This window comes from Photinus pyralis, unplaced genomic scaffold, assembly GCF_008802855.1.
Source record: "Photinus pyralis isolate 1611_PpyrPB1 unplaced genomic scaffold, Ppyr1.3 Ppyr1.4_LG5, whole genome shotgun sequence".
NCBI classification, from domain to species: Eukaryota; Metazoa; Arthropoda; class Insecta; order Coleoptera; family Lampyridae; genus Photinus; species Photinus pyralis.
The window spans coordinates 36,365,034-36,376,953 of NW_022170596.1; the positions used below are offsets into that span (position 1 = coordinate 36,365,034).

Below are 11,920 nucleotides of genomic sequence, written 5' to 3' on the forward strand. Positions count from 1 at the left end.
TTTTTTAAAAAGTGGAGATGGTGTCTGCTTCCCATTCGAGGGATTTTTATGAGTGACATCACAAAGTAAGTAGAACACGAAATACACTAGCATCAGCCAATCGATACCACAATGACTTTTACACCCACAAAAAAAATCAAGCAAAAATTAACAAAGTCGTATTTCCCAAAAAATTTTAGATGACAGATTTCTCCTTGGTTTCTCTAATTTCAATTATTTTGTCTCACTTTCAAGGAGCAAAAATTTACCTACACAAAGATCTAAAAATTGTATTAGGAGGTTAAGGTAAAACATCAAGGAACGTTTATAATTAAAACGATCTCGCTAATTATTTTCCTGTCGTTTTGCAATATCCAAGATGAATAATGGACTGTAGTAGTAATGACTTATCGAAACCTCTAATCTACAATAAATTCAAGAGCGTTGAGTTCCTTAATTAGCAATTCAGTTACTTTAATTTGAATTACTAATACAGTTCTTACCAATTAAGCACCTAATGATCTTGACTTATATGCTACATACACATTAGTGTAAACATTTTGTTTTTAGATTATCTAAAATTGTACAAATTTAAATTGTTTGCACTTTCATTTGCGTAATTATGTATCGAATAGGTAAGACAATTGATGGGAACAAATTTCTCGCGTGAGTAATTGATCGTGCAGTTTCCTGTTGGGAGTCTGTGAGATGTGCTGTAGTAACAATGCAGATTTTGCCGCTCTAATAAGAAAATATGGGAGTGACAAATTCTGCTTTGGTCTAATTATATACAAATCCCTATTAACTCGCTTGTTAAGAAACTCGGCCCTGGATTGGTTTGAGGTCATTGGCACTGAAATTGATTTTTATAGCAAAAGCCCAAATTAATTTATAGGTACTGCAACAGCTAACAATAAAAGTTTATCCATTTTATTGATATTTTATGATTAATTGCTACATGTGAGGAATTTCAGTAGGCGAATTTTTTACTGAAAAATCTACAGCCACCCACATCTGACAAACGGGAAATAAATAGAATATCTTCATTTTGAATGCATAAATTACACGCTTGCGAATAATTAGCATATAAAGTGCGAGTGTTATGAAATAATGAGAACGGACGACACTTCGGTTATATAAGAATGGTGCCAGTTACCAAATTATTGATTCATATACTTACTAATTGATGTTGAGCAGTCGAAATATCACAAATCCTTCCCCAATTCACGGGTACAGAATCATACAGCCTATTGGGCTCCCACCCGATTACTTTAAGATAGTCTCTGACCGCAGTAAACAAACATTCGCCGTCCGGATTGAACCACAAGCACCTAACCGACCCGACATCTCGTTCCGTAGACACCACATTGAAGTTCTCCAAATCGAAAAAATGAACCGACCTATCCGTACTACCGCTAGCTAGTAGAAACTCGTGCGGATGAAACTCCACGCACGTCACCGAGTTCATATGTTCCGTAAATTCCTTTAAAACGCGTCCGACCCTCAGATCCCAAATTTTTATTCGAGAATCCTCACCGCCGGACGCGATCCACTGCCCGTCGGGACTAAATTTAAGACTATTCACTGTCGTTGTATGACCAGGAAATGTACATATACACCCCTTCTTCCGGCTATCCCACAATTTGATTGTACTATCCGATCCGCCCGACACTAGAAAATCACCGTACGGATGAAAGTCGACGCATTTAATGCTGTCGCGATGTCCGGTCAGCGTGCGGACCAGCTTTGCCGCCTCCAAGTCCCACACTTTGAGAGCACCGGCACGTGAGCCCGCACATACTAGCTCTTCAACGTGGTTAAATTGCACACACTCAATTGGGGTCGTATGCCCGCTGAGGCTCATGAAACAGCTTTGCTTGCCGATAGCCCATAAGTTCACCTTCTTATCATCTCCACCCGTAACCATAACCCGGCCCGATTTGTGCCCCAATGCCAGGCAGTTGACGTTCGCATTGTGGGCCACAAACTCCTCTAAAATGAAAGCATGTAAAATCTTAAACACAGACAACTTTACTTACGCAGCTTCCAAGAACGTTTGCAGAGAGATGCCATTATCCAAAAACCTCTTAGAATTGGTCATTTATTTTAATTTAATAAAAAGCTTCATTTTTTCTTTTTCTGTACACAAATAGAACAGTCCGTAATGGTTTTTTTCTATTTTTGGAGATCTAAGAACTTGAAGGTTATCGTTTTAACAGTTCTCATTGCTTTGAAATTACTCCCCGAAGATACTTTCGCCTTTTACGGATTTTTACTCGCAGGTACGTTCAGGTGTTTAACAATAAGAATTGTTATTAATAACAGACATAAAGTTCATAGTTGCTTCTTGAGCAACATTTGTACGAGTTAATTTTAAGGTCGTTTGATGACACTTGTGACGTTTCGAAGTGGCATTATTCATACAACTGTCACGGCGTTACTTATACTAAAAAGCGTTACTTATGCCAAAAGCATTACTTATACCAACAAGCCTTACTTATACCAAAAAGCGTTTCTCCATTACACGCGATTTATATTTTACACACAAATGCAGTGCGTCCTTGGCAATTCTGCAGACTGCAACACAGACATAAGTTTACAAGACGTTGAAATTACGTCATACGTTGAATTTGGTGACGTTTTTGTCTCAACCAAATTTCACTTCCCGTTTCTCATACGTTATGTAAGATTTATTATTTATATAATTCACGTCTTTTCAATACTGTTCACCTTGAATGAAACGTCTTATATATCTTAGAATAACGTATTTCGTTTCGTTTCGTTATTAACACAACCTTAATTAAATTAGTATAATTAGTTACTATGCAAATAGTGAAGTAAGCGTAAAATAAAGTTTTAAAACCTCTCACAATTGCCAAGAATCAAAAGCTTTCTTACTAGTTCTATTTTAAAAGTATGATAAATATCAAAAATCAAAATCCGTACGAAAAATCTGTACTATATCTAAAATATCCAAATATCCCAAATTTTCAAAGCAATTCTATAAAATCGTAATTTTTATAAAATATTTTGACCGTTTGTACGACAACTCAGTTTCAGTTCATCGAACTCAGGAAATTTCCTTGAAACGTTAAAACTGTGAAAAGACTAGCTAAATAACAAAATAAATCCGTAGAGCAGAGTTTGTATTTCAAAATGTAAAATTTATATGTTAACACTTACAGCTCACAAAATAGAAAACGTCTAATTTTTACGGCGAACGAATGCACGATGAGGTAAAAGTAAAACTGCAACCTGCTATATTGTATCCCTTCCCCTACTGCGGTAATATGAATAAATTGTGACGTATATTGGCGGTAGTTATGAAGTGTCCTTTTGTTACACGCGGGCCTGATCTCTATTATTACAAATCGATTTTATCAGCTAGTTTACATTATCTGTCCACACTGTTTCGTAACCGTCTATATTCAAAGGCATCGCAATGAAACGCACATTAATAATTATTCTGATTTAAAGACAACCCAGAAAAATCGCACATTAATGATTTAAGAATAAAAAAAATCGCATAATATGGCCCTTTTCAACGGCATACTGAAGACGCACTCTTCTTCGCGACTTTATACTGCAAGACAAAACCGATGAATGCACACTTTCCATGTACTTTCGCGTTGATTGACCATTACCCTAGCCCAAAAACTCTATATGAATCTATACGGAGCAGTGGAACTACTTGTGACCGTTGAACTGGCAAAAGTAAAACAAAAACACCAATAAAATTGGTATTTTTGTTTTACTTTTGCATGAACCTATAAAATTCGTATGATAGAAAATCTCCACTAATGTTCTACTTTAAATATTTCAGATATTTGCACGATAATTTACTGCTGCTGTTGCCATTCGATTTAAAAAAGGGGCAGGTTCTGACAGGAAATAAATTTGTTTCAAAACAATAATAGTTCCCATTTCCTATACCTACCGTTTTAAGTATACTATAAAAGTTATCGATTTAACTGCAATAAAATGTTTGCAAGCTGTCTTTGGTTCTTCTTTAAATATTACACAATATATTTATAATGGTGGGGACGTGGGGTAGCCAGTAGAGGAATATACGTACAAGTTGTTTGAGATAAAAAATGTCTACATCTGATATCCTCACATCATATAATCGTCAATCATCACCAAACACCTCAGCTGTGGAACTCCTATTCATAAACCTGTTCTCATGCGCATTAGTTTTTCATCAAATATCGATACAGCTCCTTCATGCTCACATAGACATGGACACACAGAATAAACGAACGTACTGTATGTAGGTTACGGTGGGGAATAGATCAAATGTGCTATAATCACGTAGAAAAACACCAGTAGCTTTAGCCACAGACAAGTTGACAATTAAAAAATAACCTAATCGTCCTAATCGGGTATTATAACCTTAGATTATAACTCCGTCAGGTTAAATAACTAACGTGGATTTTATTTAAATCTGTGGCTCATTAAATACACAGCTTAATTGAACTGCAATCATTAGAAGAGTCTCATGACTTCAAATTATAGTAAAAGGTTTAAAGGTTGTTGATAAGGAATTTTTATAACTGTATATAAAGATAGGTTTGTGAAACACACATCACAACTCGCAAGTCTTCCACAATGGATTTATTCAGAAAGGTTACTTCAATTGTGCTAACTCCGGAATGTTACGATGAGTACTTTGTGGAATTTAATTTCTTCAGTGGCAAGTATCCATCGCTCATTTTTTATACAGCTAATGGTTAATTTGCAGCACCCTGCTTTAAAACGACGCTAAGTAAATGTCTGGGTGTTTTGCTAATATTAGGTGCAGTCTTAGTAAAAGTTCCACAAATAATCAAAATCTTCAAAAGTAAGAGTGCCGTTGGAATCAGCATCTCCAGTGTAACACTTGATCTAGTTGCAATCACCATATTTCTATCATACAGTTTCGTAAAAGGATTCCCGTTCACTTCGTACGGAGATGCCTTATTTCTAGCGATACAGACATTAATCGTCGGAGTGTTGGTGTTATACTACAGCGGCAGCCCATCTAACGCGACCATATACACTATAGGCTATCTAATTACATGTTTCATAATGATGAGCGGCATTACGCCCATTGGAATTTTGTGGACATTACAAGGGTTCAACATTCCAATTTTGTTAACTGGGAAATTAACGCAAGCGTACACCAATTACAAGAATGGGACAACCGGACAGTTGTCTGCTGTTACATTAATTATGTTATTCGGTGGTTCGTTAGCTAGGATTTTCACATCAATTCAAGAGACTGGTGACTTTATGATAATTCTCACATATTTAGTGTCATCTAGTGCTAACTTTGTTCTCGTGTTCCAGTTATGGTATTATTGGGACGTTGAATTGTCCAAGAAAAAGGAGAAATAAATGTTTTTAATGTTAACATTTATAACAAATTCTAATATATGGTTTTGCATATATTTTAAATTTTTTATGAGCAGAGATCATAAATTGTAATAGGTAGTCACCTTTAGCACTGTATTTTATTTTTATGATACTAAGTACATTCCTAGTTGAATTTATGACTCCTTCAAGTACCTTATATAAATTTTATTGCTGTGTAACTACAAGCATCCCATGAAAACGTTATGGTAACACCTAGCATATTGTGATTTAAAAGAATGTTTTAAATTTGTTCCACAAAGAATTTATTTTATTATTTGTATAATTGGCTTATATTGCAACTTCACATTTATTTGTATGTGGAACAGAGCTATGGACTAAAAAAAATAACAGCTCAGGATTTTAGTTTGGAGCCCAATTCAATACCCTATTACCAAAAGTATATTAATTAATAATTATACCTACATATTAAAAAAGACTATTTTGGAAAAAATAATATAATGCAGAAAATGGCAGTGCTTGACAAATTAAAGTACTCGACAATTACATATACCTACTTTTATAAGAAATATTACCGTGAACACTCTGTAGGTGTTTGAGCCATTTTTCTGTTGCAAAGATTAGTAATATATAAATGGGCGGAAAATGTAGTTATAGAATTTATTTTGATGTTTGTATTCCTGGTTATACAAAAAAACCATGAAGCACCCAAAATAGTTATTTGTGTACCAAGGCCGTAAAAGTGATCTTTTTTGGCCGAAGCTGCTGTTTGTGGCCGAGGCGATAGCCGAGGCCGCAATTCAGATGAGGCCTAACAAATCACTTTTGGCCAAGGTGCACACAACATTTTTTAGGCGATCATCAAAAAAGAATTCAAAAATTTGCTCATAAAAGTTTTTTTTTTAAGTTAATTGGTAGGTGTATTTGAAGTAGGTACTGACAATAATCAAAAAATGAACTACTCAAATGCAATAATTCTTGCCAGCTTGGTATTTTTCCTAATTAAAACGGTAGGTAATTTATGCGGCTTAACTGAGAAATTAATATAAACATTCAATTAATGCAAATATGGTAGGTACTCCTATAAACAAGATGGAAGGTGGGTGTGTAGCAGAATCTTAATTAAATTGTATAATTGTGTTGTATGTCGGACTCTCATTAAAATTTAATGAACTAATCTAATAAATTGTAGCAATGCAATTAAAACGTGTTCTAATTAATCACATATACTTCGCATTTCATTAACGCGAGTCATACTTGTGGATAAAAAGCGAGGAGACAAGCAGGTTGCAAGACTGACCCCGACGGTTAGGCAACACATCTCACAACAAGACTGGAAATATGAGGAATATCTTGTGAGAGAACCATAATAGAGAAGGTTGAGGTCTTGGTTATACGATTGTGGAGCGCGCGGGGGGGGGGGGGCGCATTCCATTCTTCTGTTCGATAAGTCACTATGTGTAATAATCGACTTTAAAGTACTACTTAATAAGGATATCATTCCTCCGTTTCTGACACTTTCAAAATGGCAAGCAACTCACGCGCAAATCCTTGCTAGAGTATTCCCCACTTTAGTTAGTGCTTCGGCTGGTGAACGCACTATAACTTCAAGGGCATCCTATATATCATGTATAACATAATCCCGTTGGCGTAATACTAACCACATCCATCTACCATTATAGGGATTTTTATTCTTGATTATGAATTATGATCTATCTATCTCAAATTCCCCCAACTTTTCTACTTCTTGTACAAAAATATTTAAAACAGTTTTATTGAAAAGCCTACAAAACGTTACGCTTGCATTTTTAGTAAGTCTCACTGTTCTCGTAACTAAATTCAATAAGCGCAAGAGCATTTTCCCCATATACGATAAATGCCCCTATACATAACCTTACAATTACTTTAGTCACATTGTCCTTGCAGGTTTGCATTTCTTTGTACGTTTGCAATGAATTTCTTCAATAGAGTCGGCCAAATAGGTCTAGGAGTCGCCCTAGTTGGAGGTGTGGTTAATTCCGCATTATATAACGGTACAAAGATGCAATCCTTTTCTCTACGCTAATGGTTTTAATTGCAGTTGATGGAGGACATCGTGCCGTAATATTTGATAGATTTTCTGGAGTAAAAAACCAGGTTGTAGGCGAGGGCACACATTTTTTTATTCCATGGGTCCAACGACCGATTATATTCGACATTCGATCGAGACCTAGAAACGTACCAGTAATCACTGGCAGCAAAGGTAATCGGCCAATTTATGTTGAATTTGTAACAAAAACTCTTTAATTTCAGACTTGCAAAATGTGAATATCACCCTACGTATCCTCTTCAGACCTTTCCCCGATCAACTACCAAAAATCTACACAGTCTTAGGTCAAGATTACGAAGAACGTGTTCTCCCGTCAATTACGACAGAAGTTCTCAAAGCAGTTGTAGCACAGTTCGATGCCGGTGAACTTATTACACAACGTGACTTGGTTTCCCAGAAAGTCAGCGACCACTTAACAGAACGAGGGGCTCAGTTCGGAGTTATTCTAGATGACATCTCCATTACTCATCTGACCTTTGGTAGAGAATTCACTCTGGCTGTCGAATTAAAGCAAGTCGCACAACAGGAAGCGGAAAAGGCCAGGTTCTTGGTAGAGAAAGCAGAACAGACCAAGAAGGCGACAGTTATATCTGCCGAAGGTGATGCTCAAGCCGCTGTACTACTGGCAAAGGCATTCGGAGATACGGGCGAAGGTTTGGTCGAGTTGAGACGGATTGAAGCTGCCGAAGATATTGCGTATCAATTGTCTAGATCTAGACAGGTTTCATATCTTCCAACTGGCCAGAATTTGTTGTTAAACTTACCAACAACTGCCACTCAGTAGTAAATAGAAGATCGAAGGCATCCTAATAGTTGCTGTGGTGCATATGTGGTTATAAATATACCTAATAAGAAGTCGTTTTTACTATGATACTTCAGACTGGTGCATTAAATAAGAAAGGGCCAAGTGTTTATATTTAAGTTGCTATTGTATCAAACTGCATTTTCTAATATATGAAATGTGAATTTATGAATATCTTCTTTGTCATTTTGTACCTGGGAGAGACTTCAAAATTGTAGTAGATATTTTAGTAATTTGCATATTTTTTTACCACCCCTGAATTGATGGGAGTATACTTCTTCATTTAAGGCATTTAAAATTGGATCAAAATAATCATACTCATGAAATTTCCAAATTAATAAATTATTAACAAAGCAAAGTTCCTGGAAAGAATTTGACAATAAACACAATAAAGGCTCAGATTCTTTTTCTTAATTTCCTCTATCATTCTATTTTTGAAAAGTAGCTTGTCATGGCATAGGTACTTTTGAAGCACATTGTATCCTGATTATATTGCATAGGTACATAGCTTCATCATACATACTGCACAATATCCTCAAAGCTTCCTCCAAATTGTGCAAGAAAGCGGTTTATGGTGATCAGGTCTATAAATGTAAGAAAGTCGAAAAATAAAAAGAAAGGTAAGGCTTTCAGCTTTCAGGCATTCCAGTCATAAATGAATGCTCAAAAGGCGGGGTAGAACATGTGAGTTTTGACTTAACATTTCAGTTTAGGATATTGAAGTAGCACACAAAAATCCTGACGCTTAGGAATGAGGCAAACGTGGTGGATTACAAGAGAAGCTTCCTTTTATCATTGTGTTACACTCGGTGTTACATATTTCAAAACTGGTGCATTGTTGGAAATGAGAGAGGCATGGAGAAGCTTTTGCAGTCCTATAGAATTCCGCCTACATAAAATCCTAATTACAACTCAGCTGGCTTCAGAAGAGATTCCTATACGGACAACCTCTCTTGAAGGCAGCTGAGGTATGCTATACTTATGCTCACTTTCTCGGAGCCACCACTAATGGCCAGAGGCAATTCAACCGCCTTTACTGCAGTGAAATCGTTCTCAGCATACAAATCACCAGTATTGGAAGGCATATATAATACCTATAAGCTCTTCTTGCAATTTGTGGGGACCATTCACAAAGGCTGTCCTGTGGGTGTACACTGCCATATATGATTCGTGATTAGGCCTATGTTCTGTTATGGAACAATTGTCGCGGGCGGCCTAAAACCAGACTCTCGACAACTACATAGTAAGTACCTACTTCATGCAAGACTAGCGTGCCTTAATTGCACGGGTGCAATGCAATCAACTCCCACAGCCACGTCATGAAGCCCTTTTGGGTCTGCCTCCACTAGATCTCTACGTGAGAGAGCAGGGCCATACGATGGCATCCTTGCGTCTACAAACTAATTAAGGAGTTGTTAAATAGCAGAGCTATAGGTACATGCGAGGATAGGTGGCGGGTCACTTCCGTATTCTGAGCGAGGCGATTATAAGCCATTTCCTATCCTAAAAGGGCTATCGGACTCACTCACCCCTCAATTCATATTGCGGAAAAACTACCTACTATACATATTTTTTGATGCGGAAGTGGCATCCCAACCTGATATTCATCACGGATGCATTCCAATAAAGAACTGAAATTTCGACATTACCCAACCACAAACAAACTTCTTACTGGTATTCCTTTCAGAACTATAACGGCACTAACGCTTATCGCAAGTCCTTATGCAGAAAATAAATATACAAAACTACAGAATAATCTCCCAGTGACAGCAGGGCTGCCCTACAGGCACTTGGTAGTAGTAGGCATTGAGAAAGCCGATGAGTTAGACCGACTGGCCTCAAACAAAACAGATATTTGTTGGCCCCGAGCTAAGAGGGTCAGAAGACCATCTCGTAGCCTGGCTTTCAAGAAAGAACCTGGGGAAATAAAAAAAGTACCACAGAAATGGCAGTCCTCGCAGTAGAGTAGACAAATCATTCTATGTAAAGGTGTACATCATTTAGTGGTCTTATTAAAGAATAACCAAACTAATCTTCAGTCTTCAAAAGCTCGTGGGAATAAAAAAATTAATTATTATTTGTAGAATGACAACTTTATAGATGGATGTCGATTTAGGCAGTTATTTTGGGTAGTAATCTGATGGTTTTCATTTTTCAAGAGCCCATCTAGGAAAATACCTACTACTACTATCGTCTTAGTTAAGGGGCTGCTTGTACTTATACCTAGACATCGCGACCTGGGTGTTGCGAAGGGCCTTTCAAAACTCAAAATAGTACCATTAACTATAATGCAACAAGCCTTTTGAGAAAATTTCAGCTTCAGCTTTTACGAGTGCTCTTGTGGTTAAAATAATCACCCACCCCTCTACAGTGTAGCCTGATGCGATACCGCCTCTCTACATCATATAGGTAATATAGGTATAGTACCAGACGGCCCTGATTGTACCAAAGCGACTAAACTGTGTGTTCTAATCCTGAGGATCTTGCCCGAAACAAGACACTCTTCGTCCCTTGCCTCTTTGTAATTTCTCCGGGAGGAAAAGTGACTCTTTAGTTTCTCAAATGGAAGACGCAAGTTTCTCAAATGGAAGAGAAAACCTGTGTACGCTATACCGGAGAACAAAAGTTAAATTTGTTAGACATTCAATAAAATTACATGGTATCGCTAATACAATAAAATTGCATGGCGAATTTTCAATAAATTTAAAAAATGCAAAGAATTCGTAATCAAGGTGCTAATGGACAATTACTCCAAATCGAACTCACTACAATAATTTTATTATGGAAAGGACAGATAATTAACCGATAAGTACCAAAAATAAATCAAAATTCCGAGTAGGTAATTTTGTTATGTTAACTACATCCTGCGGGCTGCAGACAATAATAATAAAATAAAATTTTAAGGTAATCCAAAGGAAATTAAGATCGAAAATTAATGTTGATAATTTTGACTAAAGTTAAAGGTGATGGTCAAGAGATTACCGTACCGCACACCTTCAGATGAATTACCTATTTGTTATGGGGTCACTCAAATCATTTTTGCGTAATCTACCTAAATATAAAAAAAATAAGAAATTTAAGACCAAGCAAAATCTATCTTTCCATATAATATGTAGGTAAGTACTTTTAACTTCCACACACTCCACCGTTTCTGCAATAAACTGACAGGTGTACCGTAAAAAACCTTTTGATAGCTCTTTAAAATAGTCACTAACAGCAATTGCCAGATCATCATAAGAATCTCTATTGCCTCATAGGTGCAGGTGCGTTGGGTATAGTATGGCTACACGCTACAAACTAATATACCTACATATGCCCAAGTACTAGTTAAAGTCGTATTTAAAAAAACAAAAAGTAACACGATTTGCTGTAAATTGGCCCCTTTCATTCATCAATATGAAAAACCCTCCCTGTATGATATCTTTAGCCAGCCAGCTGAGGTACAGAAATCAAAGACCGATGCCATTATAGGGACCTAAAACATCTTTCCTACGGGGAAAAAATTCGAAAAGGTGCACAATGATTTTTAAGCTACATATTAAATAAGTTTATGTCATACTTGATTAGATTATTATTCAGTTATAATAATCCTAAATCATGATACATTAAATGACAAATAATGCACTCCACCATGACAACCCCAATTATGCGTAGCAACGGGCGTTATTTCTATAACGCCCAAGGGCGTTATTTCTGTA

General features: G+C 36.6%; 3 protein-coding genes across 3 annotated transcripts; 2 read left to right on the forward strand and 1 right to left on the reverse strand.

Moving 5' to 3' along the window:
* Window positions 1-175: 175 nt before the first annotated feature.
* Window positions 176-2,385, reverse strand: LOC116172568 (katanin p80 WD40 repeat-containing subunit B1-like). The gene is made up of 2 exons (XM_031489797.1): window positions 2,019-2,385; window positions 176-1,971 (listed from the first exon to the last, which is right to left on the reverse strand). The coding sequence occupies exons 1-2, from the start codon at window positions 2,050-2,052 to the stop codon at window positions 1,148-1,150; spliced, it is 858 nt and encodes a 285-aa protein (XP_031345657.1). The 5' UTR covers window positions 2,053-2,385; the 3' UTR covers window positions 176-1,147.
* Window positions 2,386-4,390: 2,005 nt separating this feature from the next.
* Window positions 4,391-5,632, forward strand: LOC116171730 (mannose-P-dolichol utilization defect 1 protein homolog). The gene is made up of 2 exons (XM_031488709.1): window positions 4,391-4,672; window positions 4,721-5,632. Exons 1-2 carry the CDS (start codon window positions 4,588-4,590, stop codon window positions 5,353-5,355), a joined length of 720 nt encoding a protein of 239 aa, XP_031344569.1. The 5' UTR covers window positions 4,391-4,587; the 3' UTR covers window positions 5,356-5,632.
* A 1,352-nt stretch (window positions 5,633-6,984) lies between these two features.
* Window positions 6,985-8,396, forward strand: LOC116172070 (protein l(2)37Cc-like). The gene is made up of 4 exons (XM_031489183.1): window positions 6,985-7,142; window positions 7,258-7,364; window positions 7,412-7,573; window positions 7,624-8,396. The coding sequence occupies exons 2-4, from the start codon at window positions 7,283-7,285 to the stop codon at window positions 8,202-8,204; spliced, it is 825 nt and encodes a 274-aa protein (XP_031345043.1). The 5' UTR covers window positions 6,985-7,142; window positions 7,258-7,282; the 3' UTR covers window positions 8,205-8,396.
* Window positions 8,397-11,920: the final 3,524 nt, after the last annotated feature.

Coding starts and splice junctions, on each gene's coding strand:
- LOC116172070 (XM_031489183.1), top strand. CDS start 7,283: ATGAATTTCTTCAATAGAGTCGGCCAAATAGGTCTAGGAGTCGCCCTA. Junction 7,365..7,411: donor TAATTCCGCATTATATAACG/GTACAAAGATGC, acceptor TTTTAATTGCAG/TTGATGGAGGACATCGTGCC. Junction 7,574..7,623: donor AGTAATCACTGGCAGCAAAG/GTAATCGGCCAA, acceptor CTTTAATTTCAG/ACTTGCAAAATGTGAATATC.
- LOC116172568 (XM_031489797.1), bottom strand. CDS start 2,052: ATGGCATCTCTCTGCAAACGTTCTTGGAAGCTGC. Junction 1,972..2,018: donor CAAACGTTCTTGGAAGCTGC/GTAAGTAAAGTT, acceptor CTTTCATTTTAG/AGGAGTTTGTGGCCCACAAT.
- LOC116171730 (XM_031488709.1), top strand. CDS start 4,588: ATGGATTTATTCAGAAAGGTTACTTCAATTGTGCTAACTCCGGAATGT. Junction 4,673..4,720: donor GGAATTTAATTTCTTCAGTG/GCAAGTATCCAT, acceptor GTTAATTTGCAG/CACCCTGCTTTAAAACGACG.